Here is a 17664-nt window from a genome sequence, read left to right on the forward strand (position 1 = left end):
CACTTCCAGGTTCAAAGCTTTGTTTAAATGCCAGCTTTGCCCGCTAGGGCACCACGCCACGGTGGCATGTGAAAGCAGTCCCCAGTAGCGACTGCACGCCATAGGCCGCATCGGTATGTGGCAAGCTCTGACATCACTTCCTGTTTTTGATGTCTGAGTTGCCAATATTTCCCAACAGTTGAGCAAGCACCACTCCCAACTGGGTGTCAAATTCCTTAGAATTCATTTGTAATTAATGTTTTTTAGAATCCTTTACTTAGATAGTGGCAGAAAACATAACTAAAACAGGGGAACCACAATTCTTTGGTTTCCCCCTCATGCAAATATGGGAAAAATGTTCCCCTCAGACAAACACCACAGCCCAGTGCGAGGTTACTGAGGGAAACGGAGATGGGTCGACCAATGAGGATCAGCGGTGAGATGACTGTGGATCATTGGTCGGTTGTGAGCCTGAAACTATGCTACTTCCCTGTGTTGTTTCCCAGTAGACAGATCGTGAGAACAGAGACAATGCATGTGTTGCATGTGTTACTCAATAGAGCTCCGTATTCGGTCTTTCCGAGGTGGAGAGACACAGAATCTAACATGTTTGGGGTGTAAGGTCTGCACACTGGCAGCATACCAGTAAATAGAGCATGTGTAACACTGCATACTGATGAAGTGAAAGTTGGATGCAATTCCACTGTCTACCAACAGAGTGCAGCAGAACATCAAACTATACAACATTTCTGTTCCATTTTATAGACAGCGGCATTGATTCTTTATGATTTATTTTCCATATAGGATTTGGTGGTGAACAACCCAAGAAACCCCTCCTACTTTGAATGAATCGAAAGTCCAACACCAGGGTGAATGGAGAACAGAGAGAGAGAGGAACCGAAGGAAACAGAGAGAGTCGGGAAGAAAAGGGAAGAGGATGAAGAAGACAGCAACAGGAAATCTGGGAGGAGGAGGACAGAGAGAGGACACAGGAGGAATGGAGAAAGGGAGGAGGAGGACAGAGAGAGGACACAGGAGGAATGGAGAAAGGGAGGAGGAGGACAGAGAAAGGACACAGGAGGAATGGAGAAAGGGAGGAGGAGGACAGAGAGAGGACACAGGAGGAATGGAGAAAGGGAGGAGGACAGAGAGAGGACACAGGAGGAAGGGAGGAGGAGGACAGAGAGAGGACACAGGAGGAATGGAGAAAGGGAGGAGGAGGACAGAGAGAGGACACAGGAGGAATGGAGAAAGGGAGGAGGAGGACAGGGGTGGAGAGCTAGAGGGGGACGTCAACGTGGGAGGACAAGTTTGGGGAGAGAGGAGAGAGGGGGGGAGGACAAGTTTGGGGAGAGAGGAGAGAGGGGGGGAGGACATGGGGAGAGAGGAGGAGCAGGCAAAGGAGGAGGGGGAGAGAGAGGGGGAGGAGCAGGCAGAGGAGGACGGGGGAGAGAGAGGAGGAGGAGCAGGCAGAGGAGGAGGGAGGAGAGAGAGGAGGAGGAGCAGGCAGAGGAGGAGGGAGGAGAGAGAGGAGGAGGAGCAGGCAGAGGAGGAGGGGGGAGAGAGAGGAGGAGGAGCAGGCAGAGGAGGAGGGGGGAGAGAGAGGAGGAGGAGCAGGCAGAGGAGGAGGGGGGAGAGAGAGGAGGAGGAGCAGGCAGAGGAGGAGGGGGGAGAGGTTTCTCACCAGGGGACATCTGGGGGACGTATGGGGCCAGAAGCTTGGCTCGTTTCTTCTCATAGCCCTTCTGTGTGATGTCACCTAGGAGAGAGGAGATTCCCACACGGTCATGTTAGTTAGACACAAACAAGCTGCAATAACACACACACACACAGCCTATACTCCTACACAAACACACCACAGTTGGAGAATACATCGCCGTTAGTCTTATACACAAAGACACACACACCACAGATTAAGATACATCCTTATAAACTGTGGCACCTCCAACGTTCAAATTCACATTTTCCGGCAGCAGAACAAGGACGCGGCTGGTCTCCAATATTTGGTGCACCTCCAATGTGGTCAGAGCTCAAGGCCTCTGGTGACATGCAGAGATAACGCCCTTGTTTTTCCCCCCCACATCAGCCCTGGTGTGCAAACATGACAGGAGACCGACGACCCCCGGGCCAAAGGAAGCCACTGAACGGTGAGGCCCCTCACTGATACCCTCGCTAGAACAATACCAGAGGAAAGCCCACCGACATCTAGACAGCAGTAAACACAGGCCAGGAGGAAAGCCATGTGGGACACTTTCACACAGAACTCATTCTCTCACAACAGCCCCCCTAGAACTCTCTTCCCCCTGTTTGGCTCTCTCAGAGAGGAGGGTGTGCGCCTGTGTGTGTGTGTGCGCGCCTTGGAAAGTACCCGACCCCGACCAATGCAGCACAGGAAAGTTTACTCCCCCAAAACACACACACACACCCACCATCACCCGGAGAAAACACACACTGTAGTGGCTGTAAAAACCCTATCAGGCAAAGATTCATACTGTAACCAGTAACCACACTCCCACAAAAGACTTTGCGCAATCTCTTTCACACACACACATCCTTGTCATCCCTGCTGAGTGATAGTGCTGAGCGGGGCGGGGCGGGGCAGGGGGCCTGGGGAGCCTCAGTCTTCAGACACCTCCGCACCACTGACTGGTGACACGTATAGACCCTCCAGGCCCTACTGACAGGGGGGATAGAAACCAGTAACGGGAGAGAGACAGACAAAGAGAGAGCGAGAGCGAAACAGAGACACAGGGAGAGAGACAAAAAGACGGCAAGAGACAATGAGAGAGAGAGTGAGACAGAAAGAGAGAGAGAGACAGAGAGAGAGAGAGAGAGAGAGAGAGAGAGAGAGAGAGAGAGAGAGAGAGAGAGAGAGAGAGAGAGAGAGATCAGCTTGGAGGAAGATAAACATGTGGCGGGGGAGTGGGGAAGTCGGGGGAAAGTACTGGAAAACGGCTCGCGTGAAACAACAATGGAAAGAAACAGCGAGGAGAGCCAAAGTTCAGCAGCCGAGTGCTGGGAGAATCCGGGAGAGGGTCTGGGGTGGGCTTGATATCGCTCTCACTCCCTCCCTCCCTCCCTCCCGGCCAAGCACAAGGAAGAGTGTGTGTGTAGTGTGGGACTTTTATTTGGAAGGAAAGTAAGTGGTCAGTGGTTGGAGCGTCTGCGGGAGCAGACTGTGGTGCTTGGAGAGATCCAGCGTTCGGTATAACAGGTGAAGCTGCTGGCTCCGATGGGAAAAACGGAAAAATAGCCCAGTGCAGATCTAAATCAAGAGAAACCGAGGAAGAGGAAGGGAGAGAGAGAGAGAGGGAGGGAGAGAGGAACGGGAGAGAGAGAGCGCTGGAGGGAACAGAGAAGGGGAGAGCCGGAGAGAATGAGGCCACGTAAAACTGGTTGAGAGGAGAGAGAAGGAGAGTTTGTGATAAAAGAATGTAAGCGAGGGAAAGAGGCAGAGCGGAGAAAGGAAATACTGAGTGCTCTCTCGTTCTGTGTAACAGAGAGAGAGAGACAGAGAGAGGGAGAGAGAGACGGCCAGCGTTAGGCGCTGTCTTCATGCCTGACTTCACATGCTGCCGGAGAAATGTCTGCCCTGGTCTGGGAAAACAACACAGTCCACCCAGTCAAGCCCCCTCCACTGTGGCCTGCGCTACACACACGCACACACACACACACACACACACACACACACACACGCACACACACACACACACACGCACACACACACACGCACACGCACACGCACACACACACGCACACACACACACACACGCACACACACACAGAGAAAAAGACTTAAGCATGCCAGCATATTGTGAGAATGTTGTACACACACAAAGACACTCAAAACACATCTGCAGAAGAGTGATGGCGGGGGCCTGTTGTAACTGGAGCTCTGTTGTGTGTACGGCGTGACAGTGTGAGATGCAGGGAAGGTTATTAACAACAAAACAAAGAGCAGTCTGTAGTGAGGATGGAGGACAACAGGCACAGGCTGGCACAACCACACACACACACCCCTGACTGTGAGGATCCAGGCTGGCACAGGGACAGTGGACGGAGAGAGGCCAGAGCCGCCCTGGTTAGACTGGGCAGGAGGACATGGTAATGGGAGGTGTGCTAACGGTGTGTGCATGGAGAATGGGACCTGTAGGCCCATGCAATGGGAGTGTGAGTGTGTGGATGTGTGTGTGTGTGTGTGTGTGTGTGTGTGTGTGTGTGTGTGTGTGTGTGTGTGTGTGTGTGTGTGTGTGTGTGTGTGTGTGTGTGTGTGTGTGTGTGTGTGTGAGACAGCAGGTCAGAGGAAGGATAGTCACCCCACCCTGTAAGCTGCGGACTGCCGTCCAGAACTGCAGGAATGTGCTGATTGGTGAACAGCCTTCTGACTGAGATGGACAACTGGCAGGGGGAATGAGCTCACCCGCCAAACTACTCTGGGGAGCAGGAAGTGTGTGCGTGCGTGTGTGTGTGTCCAGCTGGAGCAGGTTAACACAGTGAGTGCTGACTGTGCCGCCCCGTACAGAGAAACGTCCTGTGTCGGGCACGATGTGTGTCAGTGTGTCAGCGCCAGCATGACGTGTCTGACCCGTCGCCTGTGTGAGTGTGTGTGTGTGTGTGTGTGTGTGACATCATACACCACACGGCTTGTATAGGAGCCAAGGACACACGAGATGTGGACCACAACCCAGTCCAGCTCCGTCCATGGACACTTCTCACCTGCTTGGTGCTACGAGAGCTGGAAAGAGTCGCCCACCGTGCCACGCCATGTTTATGCTCCTTGTTGAACTTTGAGCTTTGGGACATTGCGGTTTATGTTAGGGCAGGGTCCTATTTCCCTGAAATTCCGTAAATATTTTGCCACTTTGGGATTTCTCCTTCTTTCTTAAGTCATCAAAATTGTATTTTGACATCATAAAAAACGACAGTTATTTGACTGTGCTCAACTGTGAATATGCAGATGATGACACGCCTTCTCTACTTCATCACACATACACACGGATGTTCACACATCAACGTGTTGTTTCAAGAGAAGACGGTCAAGTGCAGTTCAGTTGTCTCTAATCAGTGTAGAACGCGTGACGTAGGATGAGTTCCGGTTGATGTTAAAACACAAGATAAGTGACTAGGTTCGCTTGTGTATAATTATCGTGTAGCCGTGCCACACATACACACAACCAGATTCATTCCCAACTACAGCAAGGCAAAGCATTACAGAGCAGAGGGGCTTGGTGAATGACACTTGCCCTAACTGACCCCTGAGCCCCCCCTTCCACTGACCCTTTAACCCACAAGTCCTTCAGTGGCTTGAACAAACCCCGTTTCTTCCTGTTTTGGTGTTTGGAAAAAGAAAATTCAACATCCCTCTTCAGCAGGTCAGCAGACGTCATTGTTTATAAAACCACCAATATTCCCACACAGTCTTCGACAAGCACCCCACAAACACACAATGCGAGCGCACATGAAGCATGTGATTAGTCACACACACACACACACACACAGCCCAAAGGGGCATTTGTGGTAATTACAGTGTAAGGATCCGTCTGTTCACATACAGCAGCGCTGGGAGGAAGTGACATGATTATGCTGCGGCTTCCTCTTTCCACTGTGTCCGTGTTCCCCCTCCCTTCCACCCCAGGCACAGGAGAACAACACCCAGCCACACTGTGGAGCCTTGTCTCCTGTAGGACTACTCCTTCAGGACATCCCCACCCAGAGCGACCACTCGTCTGCTCCATGGCCCCACTGTTCCATCTAAGGCTTTCTTTACCTACAAAACTATTCTCCTTCTCTTTTGTTTCTCAGGTGACATGGCCTCAAGACGGGGTTGGATGAGTCAAGTGACTGTCATGACTCTAATCAGGGCAGTGGGACTTTGAGAAGTAGGTTGTCATGTCGGGAAGTGTTGTCACGGCACCAAAATGGCAGTAGTCTGTACCAATACAAGTGAAATGTCACGGTACTCTCGACCATTTTTGATACCAAAGCAAAAAAAACTAAGTAAGTTACTGAACAACTCATTTGTTGACAGTAAAAGTCACCTACAATATCTAAGGCTGTAGCCTATTTATGACAACAAAAAAACATTAATACAATGTAAGCCTAAAGGCAAACAATTGGTGTGTACTGAGTGTAGATAGTGAATCAGCAGATGACAGATCATTTGTAGAGCTCAAAAAAAGGGTAAGGTGGTGGGTTGTGTAACACTCATACTGCCCCAGTATTAGGTATTGTATTTGCAGTACGCTGCAAACCATACAGGTCATGAACGGTGACATCTGCAAATCGGTTTCTGGTGATCGACGATGTTCTCAGTCATCTGCCTCACACCCAAAGTATTTCCATACGTGGCTCTTCCATTTGTCTTGTCGACAACTTTTAGTGGAGCCATTGTAGCATTAGCGGTTTACAGTGTTGCAAATTGAACGACTGTCGCTAGATTTTGGCTACTTCTCGCCTTCCCTAGTGACCAAAAATATAATCTAGCGACTTCAGGTGAGATTGTTTTGGGCAACACTGCTTGGGCTCGGTACTCTGTACTACCATAACTTCATACATTCTGGCATCGTCCCCTTTTTGTTTGAGTACCGACTTGGTACCGGAGTACCGTTTTTTGTGACAACACTAATGTCGGGTACTCTGACCAAGACCTGCCATCAAATTCTCCTCTGCTGGGCGGGTTGTGGTCACTAATTCTTACACCGCTACTTCTGCTAAACCAGTGTCTGACAGTCTGGTCAGTCACTGGTGTCCATGACAGTTTATCGGGTCTTGCCTTTTCAGCGTCTTCCAAAGCAACAACCCCAGTAAGCAAACAAGGCCTTCCCCCCGGAGTGCTCTCACTGAAGACAGGAGGTTGACAGGCGCATGCTGAGACAGAGAGAAGCTATGTGATAGACAACACAGACACAAATACACACAAACACCGAGGAGGCCGAGGGCAGAGGAACTGATGTCACCCACAAGCTCTTATTTATAGCCCCTCTGAGCAGAAAGACACAGAGACAACAGCAGAACGACGGCAGGATATGAGCTGCAGTGCATGTATGCAAATACGTACCAAAACCAAATGTGAAGGAGTCTGAATTTTAGCATAAGCTGTCGATGCAAGGTTAGCGCTTTAGCCCTGATCAAATGTTCATGTGAAGTTACACCTGTTTGAGGTCAACCAATTGTAGGATTTCGAAATCGGGGGGCATGCCAACCTGTCGCGTTATTTCTACACATCCATCACAATCCTTCCCGACTGTGATCTTGGCTGTGTGACGAGCGCTCATGTTGACCAGACCTCAAACACTGGGCTGAGCTCCACGTTTCCCAGGAAAAACATACACTATCGACCACCTTTTCCCTCTCACTCTCTGGTCTGTGTGGGAGCAGTGGAAGGTAGACTAGTCTGTGTGGGGGCAGTGGAAGGTAGACTAGTCTGTGTGGGGGCAGTGGAAGGTAGGCTAGTCTGTGTGGGGGCAGTGGAAGGTAGGCTAGTCTGTGTGGGGGCAGTGGAAGGTAGGCTAGTCTGTGTGGGGGCAGTGGAAGGTAGACTAGTCTGTGTGGGGGCAGTGGAAGGTAGGCTAGTCTGTGTGGGGGCAGTGGAAGGTAGGCTAGTCTGTGTGGGGGCAGTGGAAGGTCAGATGGGTTTGTCTCCGGGGGTTTTATAAAGCTGCTCGGCTGTGGGAAAGCCAGGGGGGTAGAGAGCCGGGGGGGGGGCGGGGCTAGGGGTCTGGGCCAGGGGGGCAGGGCCAGGGGGGCAGGGCCCAGCACAGCTAATCAACCTGAACACAGCAAAGCAGGTTTGAATTTAGGCTTAATCCGAGTACTGTACCCCTTCTGTAGCGACCCCAGGTGGGCCTGTCAAAGACACACAATCTAAGACATCTCCTGAGAACAGCTTTAGAGTGCGTATGGACGCGTAGCACCAATTAGGACACAGATATTTCACAACTCCTGCCCAGCAGCCTATCAGCACCGGCACAAAAAACATGGAGCACGCCCACCGTGTGTGGGCAGGTCCGTGATAACACGCTGTGGTGAGAGCACATAGTTACACTGCATGTTCACACAGATGTGGAGAAAACGGGACCGTGTCATAAACATTCTCTGGATGGCTGTGGTGTTACGCAATCATGGCCTACAAAGTCATGAAGAACTTTCTCCTCTGAGCGTCATCAACATTACTGCAATAACATACACTATCATAGGGTGGGGCACAAACACCCACGTACACATCCTATGAGTCTCACAACACAGACACATAGGCTAACTCACACTTGTGCTGTGAAAACAGTACGAGCGCTCGCTCACACACACACAGCTCCATCATTGCTGTGTGTGTGTGTGTGTGTGTGTGGAGGTCGTCCGGGTGATTAGAGGCTTGCTCCACCTTCGGTCACCTCAGCCCCAGCACAATGGGTTCTGGAGCCCCGAAGAATGCAGCACTCTATTTAAACCCTTGGCTGAATTAAGCTTGTAAATCCTTTCATCAAATGAGGCCTTCCTCGAGCGGACAAGAACAATGTGACTCAATTGTGCGGGACCTAATAAGATTACAATGCAGATAAAGCCAAATATGAAGCGGGTGAACACCCTTTTCTTTGCTTCAGTGTAGAAGCTGCCCCATGGACACTCATGTAGCTTGTGTTTATCAATGTCCTTTTTGCAGAAGGCTTTTCAACGACAAAGAACTTCATGTTTATTAGCCTACATATTGGTATTGGTCAGATATAGGAAATGTTTACCCCTACTTCTGACAATGTACATTGGTTTAGATATTAGGTTAAACTCTGTCACACTCAACAGATGCTTCACTCCAAAGTTTGTTGGAGTATTGTAATATGTAAAATCCACACTGATGTGCATTTTACATATGTTTTCCTTTAGCAGACACTTTTTAAAACATATTTGGCATGTACAAATAGTATAGAAAGTAGCCTACAGCAGAGGCCATAGATCAGAAGTGCATAACATTAGTGTCGTCAACAAAGCAGTGGTAAGAGAAGCCATGTGATTCGATGAGCAAGCCGGGTGATCTGCTGGAAGAGAAGGGGGCCTAGCACAGATCCCTGAGGGACTCCCAAAGCAAGAGGTGCTGAAGCGAACCCCCTCGAGCAGGCCTGGAAGGTCCAAACCAGATTGGGAGGACCTGAACCAGGAGAGAAACACTTCTAGCGATGCCCATTCCAACCAGGGTGGAGAGGACAAGCTGGTGAGTGCCAAGTGTCGACGGCCGCAGACGGGCCGAGGAGGATCAGCACAGACGAGAGGTCAGAGGCTTGGGCTGTGTCGAGGGCCTCCATCTGTGCCAGCAGAGCCGTCTCGGTCGAGTTCTTGGCTTTGAAGCCAGACTGGAGGGAGTATAGCAGGTTGTTCTTGGTCAGGAAGGAGGAAAGCTGATTGAGAGCAGCGCGGCTCAGAGGAACAACCGTAAGGACCCTGGCAGGAAGTGGTGGAGGTCGGATGGGTCCAGGGTTAGCTCCTTCAGCAGGGGGGATGACATGAGCTGTCGTTCCACCTCAGAGTCTTCAAGTGTGTTTAAGGCCACGAGCTGATCGCTATGTAATCCAATCAGCCTTGTCAATCATTCACTGATAACTGGTGGGGCGTTTAAACAATAAATGACCGCAAGCTGTTTTATGGGATATCCATGCATGTTCACTGTAATCAAGTTTCACATAGCTGGCTGATAACTAGGTGATCTGTATTCTTCCTCAAAAAGGTATTTTGCATGAGTCACATCACAATTTGGTCTCCGTCTCCTCCAGGCTCAATATATTCGGTCTCCTCTGACATTGCTGTTGGGTCTCTGCACATGAGTCATGTGAGAGCTTTTCTGCTGGTGACCTTACGCGGCTGGACTAATCCTAGCTCTGACTAGAAGATCCTGGCTCTGACTAGCCTACACAAAGAGATCTTCTGTAACACGGCACACACCTCAGCCAGCAGGACAATAATCCTGCTCAGCTCGGAACCTTTCACCTCAAACATCAGAAGCCTTGCACCATCAGCATGCACTATCCAGGTAAAACCTTTTTTTTTTGCCTTTGCACACCCCACCTCAAATGGTATAGGTCATCTCACTTCTTTAAAAAGAGGGAAGAGAAATAAGGTAGCTGTTGAGAGGGGGCTACATGTCTCAGAGCAGCAGTGTTTCAGTACTGCATGGTAAACACCCTGGGAGCGACAGCAGTGAAAGGGAAGTATCCCGTTTCACACTGCAACCCTGGTGTCACACGTGCTACAACACCAGCGGAGTAGAACATTAACCTAAATTCAAAAGAACTCAGTGTCGTTTCTTGTCTGGTATAATCGATCAATGTCCTCATGGCTGACAGATTGACAACGAAGCCCCATTTGATAATGTAGTTATGGTTACAAAATTAAGAAGCGGGGGGGGCGGGGGGGGCAGTGTTGGGCTAACACCTGAGTCACTCGACCCATTAACGGCTCTGGGTCTGCTGGACTTTGGGGCCTTGAGGAACATCATTCCGTATCCAGGAAGCAGAGCAACGCACACTCCCAGTCATAGATAAACAAGGATCTCAGAGGTCTTTCCACTGCTTTATCACCCAACACCACACAGGAAGCTGAGTCGCATTATCACAGTCTGGAAGGCTAATGTTCCACCACACCATTTCCTCCAAGCGCTACCGAATGGGATCCTTGGGATGGCCTAACCCTGTTTTAAATAATGATGGTCAGTGAGAGGAAAAGGCTATGGGGGGAATCACCTGGATGGGTTTTTAGTGTCCTTTGATGATACTTTCTAGTACTCCCAGACAGCTGTCCAGGATGAAAACCAATCCCCACATAGGGTGGAATTCCTGTGTGAGAGTCTGGAGGTGGTTGCCCCCAGGGTCAGGGTGGTGAGCTCATGTTAACAGACCAGACAACTTTATTCCACACATTTAAGACTGGCAGTTAGAAGATAAGTAAGGACTTTTATAGTGGAGTGGCGCTGGAGGAACCTAATACTTAGGGCTTGTGTTCTTGAGACAACAGGCTGGGTTGAGGGCCATGTGAAAGGGGAGACTAAGCTGCTGGCACTCCAACACAGTTATTAAAATCTGGACATTTGGCAAAACTAGCTTCAGAAAGTCCAAACCGGTTCCCCCGCCATGACCGGTAAGCTACATCTAACTTCAATACCATCCAGACTCCCAGTCATCAGTGTGTCATCTCCACTGTGTGTGTCAGAGGATACAGATACTAGTGAGAAGCCTGCATCCTTACAAGGAACCTGTTCTTACTCGCAGTTACTTCTACCGAATCTGGGGTCATCAAGGCAACCCTACCCTAACCAACACAGTACAGCACGTCTCACAGAACATTCATGATACTGGCTGGCCAGAACATGACCCATTCCAAGCTTGTTTTGATCAAAATGTATGACATTTTAGGACAGTCACTAGATTACTTTGATATCCACACAATCAGAAGCCATTGATGAATCTAGGTTAGATTTCACAACTCTTCTGGGCTGGTGTTGGTTCAATCAAGACATTTTGAACCACACCCACTGAGGGTTTCCATGGCGTTTCTTCTGCCTTTTGGGAGGATTGAATTCACAAGTTCCTCAACTAGAACCTCTTCCACCATGTGAGTCTGACTGTGAATATCAGTTTAGGCCCTAGACTCTAGGGGGTCAACTTCTGGTCCCATCGCAGAATTCCCACCACCCCCTGCAGGCACACAACGGGAATCTAAATCATACAGCATTGTTCAAATCAACAGGGAACGCAAGGATGCAATACCACTGGACAGAGAATAGAAAAGTTCCCACTGAAATCAAACCTAAAGCTAACGATGTTGGCCCTGTAAATGACCAACTGCTCTCTTCCTGCCCTCTCTAAACACCCTGGCTTCTAACGAACAGCTCTTCAGAGCCAGTCTGACTGTCTGCCTAGAGAGGGAGGACAAAAGAACAAAGCCTAGTTTGTGTAGTTAGAGAAAGTTTGTTTAACTGGGCAATCCTATGACAAAATCTTCCAATCTCGTAAAGCCCTTGATCCAATCTGAATTCCTCCACACAGATGACTAGTGCCTTGAGCTGAAACCTGTTCAGCCGTTCAAACCAAGTTGCTTATCGTTTGATTACTCTTCCATTGGCTCTCAATGGTATCAAAGGCCGACGACACTGATCTGATAGGACAGAGATAGGGAGTTCCCTGGAGCTTGCAGTATTTCACAGGCCCTATGTAACGGTAACCTACATGTGCCAGCCATCCAGTTTGACAGACAGTGTGAAGCAGTGTAAACAAACTGCTTCACACCTCTGGCCCCGTTACTAACCAGGCTGGGCTGGGCTGGGCCAAGGCACGACACGGAGAGAGACACGAACAGCACCGAGGTCTCTTTAGAACGTCCGAGGGGGGCCCATGCTTCAATAATGTGGCGCTTTTGTGTGAAAGAGTCTCTTGTCCTCCTCAACCATGAAACAGAATTTGTCTTGCCAGGTCTATTTATATTCACCATGGCATTCTTTAACGTTGACAAAACAGTCACATGGCTAGTGTGGATAACCCAAGCATGGAGACACACACACACACACACACACACACACACACAACACCAGCAGTCCCTTAGTTCTGGAAAAGCCATGGGAAGACAACAACGCTCTATGCAATTGTCACCTCAGAACCCCGTATGAACTCAAGTCTTGTCACCTCTCAGTGACAGTTGCTGCGTTTTGGGACGTACAGCCTTCCCCGCTCCTTGACAGTGGGGATGAGCTGCACAGTAAGTAGCACGTGGTGTTCATTGGTGTCTGCACACGTCTGTCGCTGGGCCTCTGACTAACTGTCTCCGGGGCACGGTGAAATAGGGGGTTGTTGGCTGAGCTTCAGCAGTGTGCCGGCTCCAATTCAGGTTTGTCCGCTGGAGGAAAGTTGGCCGTAGGTGCCTCTTAAAGCTGTGAGTGGGTCTGACATCTCCTTCCCAGCCTCATGCAACTCCTCCATTGATGAATCATAGGTGAGGAAGCCTGGAGGTGCCTTGGACTGACTAGGCCTAGCTGCTCCATGCAGAGTAAACACCAGGGCAAGGCAGCAGCGAAGAACTGGTTCTCTTCCCTGTTGACTCAGCCCTGGAGGGGGGTACGTGCCTAATTATGGTGAACAATAGCAATGTGGTTTGAATGGGAGATATGCCTCCCTTGTCTATAAACATGTCAAATTCATGCACTCCACGTTCCAATTCCAGACTCAAAACCAGTTTGCCGCAAACTTTAGCCTACATAGGATTCCCCATGGACACGATTGAACGGATTCTCCTGAAATAGAAACGTCCTATTCCAAACACTGTTTCAGAGGTATATCTAGTCACCTAGGGGAAAGAGCATCCAAACTAAGCATGCCTCCTAACTTGGTTGAAAGGAACAGATCAGGTTGTTGTCACACAGTCGTTATCAGCCACCAGCGGAGGAGGGCGACTGACACACGGACACACACTCCTCAGCAATCGCAAGTGTTGCTGGCGACCAGTGACAAGTGGTGACAGTCTGGTCTCCTGGTATTTAATGAGAGCATGTGAATTATTCAGCCCCTCGACCCTGAAGGAAGGAAGGGCCGGGATGGGAGCAGCCATTAACTATTCAGACCACAGGCAGCCGGGGTTAGATCATTATGTAATGAGACGGATACACAAACAAGCACATACACAAACACGCACACACACACACAACCCAAACAAATCAAGCCTGGTTGAATATCTCCACCTTCTTAGTGAACGGCTACACAAAAAACAATCGTAGACGCCAAGATGTACCCTGTCTCTGAGTTAGTTTGTGTAGCAGTCTGTTTTGAGGCTCTGAATAGTAGCAAATCTCCAGATCTGCACAAGAGCCTGTTAAAAGATCAACATCTGGTACCAGAGTTAACAAAACTCACAGTATTACCCTGTCAAAAGACCCCAAGTGATACTTGGAAGATCTCCAAGTTGTTACAGTGTATCATCCCCCCCCCCCCTCCCTCAGTCTATAACCCTCCCGTTTCACAACACAAACACTGCCTCATAAAACCTAACTGACGAACTGTCCCAGGGCTGTCATCTGTCTCTCAACGAAAGCCACAGGCAAAAAACAGCCTGCTGCCGCAAAACCCATGTCTGCACAGCCTACACCAGAATACACTGTGGTACTGTAGAGTTCCTGACTTGACTGTGGGGGTAGTGATCTTTCATCCTATTCATCATGCCTCCTCTTCAGTGCTGTCACTAATGGCTGTGCTGAGAGGCTGGCTGGACGGAGGGATGGACGGACGGACGTTGTACGCTGGCTGGCCGCTTATGACCTTGACTCTCAGACAAGGCCCATGCTGACCCTCCTGGTCTGTCCTCTTCATCCGACCAGGCCAGTAATGAGCCTGTCTGCAGTGGGGCTCAGATGCTGGCCTAGATAGGAACAAGCTGGAAGTCCTCCAGGGTCTCAGTCGCACCCTCTCCCTGGCGGTAGACTGTCGCTACAATAAGGCATCCTAGGAGATGAGACGCGAACACACACACCTTTGATCCGTGACGAGCATTGCTCCTGTGTCTTTAGTAGCACTTTCAGAAGCACTTTGAGGGGAAATTACGACGTCAAGACTTTTACAATAAGCAGTAGGCGGATATGGACCTCACCGAATGGTCCTCAGGAGGACAGAAATAACTGCAACGTCTCAGACGCAGAGCTGTTCTTTGTGAAGCAGCACAATGACACACCAACTCAAACATGCAAACCACACGTCTGAGACCAGAGACCACGCTCCTGCTAGGACAGAGCGGCGAGCAAATCGAGCGATAGCGTCACTGCACTGTTGGTGTGGTTCAGACACACCCAGCCACTCTCACTGCATGTAAACAGCAGCAACACGGGGGGTGGGCTAACACACACACACACACAGGATTACACGTCATCTATCTAACTATGATGGACCCCTCCCTTCCTATGAGCGGCTAATTCCACAGGCGTACAAAGAGTTCAGTTGAGTGGCCTAAATGCCAGTACAGATCCTGGCCAACATGACTGGGCCCAGCTGAATGGTGCTCATTGTGTCCGTGCAGTCACTGGGGGGCTGGCAGAATTGGGTTGTTATTTAAGAGGCCATTTGGCACGCCTCTGTTCTCCTCCAAGCAACCCAACAACAAGCATTTCCGCCCCTGCTTGTGTGGAGGGTCTGTTATGGACGGTGGTTGGGTCCAAGTATGGTTCTGACACACGTAGTCACATTGAGGATGAGCATTCCGGTGGAAAACAATGCACTGGGTCTTGATGTTTTCTGAAAACCCCAAAGTCACCGTAGAAAGTGTGAAGAAAGTCAACACACGACATGCAAGACAGCCCATTAGAACTCACTTCCATGTCCCTCAGCCCGGTGCCAATGGCCAAAGTCAACACTGTTTGTTCCTTTTGTTTGTATTGGACAGACCAAAAATGACCACTTCTTTTCCATGAACAAATAAGCAGTTAAGTTTGAAAGAGGGGGGGGGGGGGGGGGGGGGGGGGGGGGAGATGGTCATTGGTCCTTGGGTGGAAGTGCTCCCCATGTGTGGGAATTCACCTTGGGGTTTAGGGTTAGGTGTCAGACGGCAGGGCAGGGGGGCTGGGGGGCTCACAGCGATGTGTCAGTGGCTGCAGGGAAGGCTCCTGCAGCTGTTGTGGTGAGAGGGGTGCTAGCGGCGGAGGCATGAGCAGTTAAATGGACACGTGCGTGCACGCACACACACACACACACACACACACACACAAGCAACAACGTACACTTGCCACCACTCAAAACAAATAGGCACGACCCCCACACAGCCATGTACACACACACACACGACTGTGTAGCCAAAGTCAACACTCAATAGACTTAAATGTCATGATAGTATGTTAAGTCAGTAATTATGCCGCATCATTTTATCAACCATATGTTCTCAATGTGGCTTTGATACTGAGGCATCAAGGTGTGATGCCTGACTGATGACTGATGTGTGCTGATCTCCTCCATGGTTTGGCTGCTGTAACCAGTCTTTTCAGTAACCAACCCACACACACAGTCGCAGCAGTTGTGTAACTGAATTCCTCAGCTGAAATCCCCATACAACCCATGACACCCCTGACAGCCATACACAATGTGAAAAGGGAAGCCTGACACCAAGTAGGAAACATTACACAAAAACATGCAGTCCTTTAGGCTGTGATTTGGTCTCCTACAAGTTTATAAGGCATGGCAGCATAGATGTTGAAAGATACAAGATGTTCTCAATCTTGTCAATCAAATATAAAAATTCAAGACTGGTGATCACTTGACCCTTGATGCCAGTTAAAATCATTGACTGGCTCTTGCTGAAACCAAGCTATCAAACAGACTAGCAGATAAGCAGGGCTTGGACAATCAGTGTATGAACACTAAGTATTTGATCCAAAATATTGAACTTTCTATTCAGAATAGCGATAAAATTATACATTTAAGCCTATTTAACTCGTAAGGAATCACGGAAGCTTTTAGAGTGAGACACGAAGGCACACGACCAGGCTGTTCTTTTATCCTTTCTCCTCTAGCTGTCTGTCATGCTAGCACGAGCCCATGCAGCAAGAAAGGATGGCTAGCCTCATGCTAACAACGAGACAATTTCAGTGTCTGAAATTTATTTGGCTGTTTCCTTCACATGTTCCAATTCTCAGTACACACGAGCTTGCAGAAGGTATGCTCATTTAAAAGATACTGGTAACTCGCTACATCAGTTAAATTCTACTCCCTCCCATGCTAACTAGAACATCCTTTGACTCGTCACTCCTCTTACCTTCAGATAGCTCCAAATCCAACTCCGCCAAATGGTCTCGAACCTCCTTTGGTAGCCCCGACAAATCCACACCCTGGTCTGCCATGACTTGGGAAATCAAATAAACGGCTGTTCTATTAATATACCGCAACCTCTAGCGCAAAATACTTCCTTCAAGACATAGAACATGCATTTGAGTCGGGTAGACAATCCATTCGCACGATTGGTCCTTCCGCCATAATGGGAAGAAACTCACCCATGGCAATGAACAGTCACGTGACGTCGATTACCTCGGCTGTAACGTAAGTGGCAGTGTAACTACTCTCATACACACGATCATGTACTTTTACATTATTTTGCGCCATCTTGCGTTCCAGGTTGTATGTTACAGCCAGAAAGGATAAACAACTCACTTTTGTATACCCACTGTAAAATCAGAAAATGTAGAAATGTATGCCCTTCAACTGTCTCAAATGGAGACCTTTCCTAAAATCTTTAGAACCAATCAAATCTATCATTTTATTATTGGGATAACAATGTACCAATTAAATAAGTTAGTGGCTCACAAAGATATCCTGGATCATCAATATGCATTAAGTTTTCCATTCTTTAATTACCTTTTGCATGGCAAGTGCTTATAGTATTCCACTTTGACATGCATGGAAAAGTAAATATATTCATATAGTACAGATATGTACAGTACAAAGACAACTTCTGAAAACATCCGTCCAACGATAGGGAGTGCGAATGAACAAATCAAATAGTAAATACTGGATACTAAACGGAAGGCTCACATTGATACCTTGTTATTAAACTGTTGTTTTCTGATTCAGTTCTGTTACTTTTATCAATGTTCAAAATGTTAGAAAAATATATAATTGTGATTGCAATAAGACCAATTCAATAATAAGTTACTTGTTTGTTTTTACGCTATGGACAATCCATAGACAA

The 17664-nt window shown here is 48.9% G+C and overlaps 1 protein-coding gene across 1 annotated transcript in view; it reads right to left on the reverse strand.

Moving 5' to 3' along the window:
- The window catches only part of dip2ba (disco-interacting protein 2 homolog Ba), a 36379-nt gene extending 19452 nt beyond the window's left edge, over positions 1–16927 (reverse strand). The window contains exons 1-2 of the mRNA XM_067239372.1: positions 16735–16927; positions 1664–1738 (exon numbers count right to left, since the gene is read on the reverse strand). Coding sequence (XP_067095473.1) covers positions 1664–1738; positions 16735–16819 — 160 coding nt within the window. The 5' untranslated portion in view covers positions 16820–16927. The remainder of the gene's footprint in view (positions 1–1663; positions 1739–16734) is intronic.
- Between the last annotated feature and the right edge of the window lie 737 nt (positions 16928–17664).

Source organism: Osmerus mordax, chromosome 7 (genome assembly GCF_038355195.1).
Source record: "Osmerus mordax isolate fOsmMor3 chromosome 7, fOsmMor3.pri, whole genome shotgun sequence".
Taxonomy (NCBI): Eukaryota; Metazoa; Chordata; class Actinopteri; order Osmeriformes; family Osmeridae; genus Osmerus; species Osmerus mordax.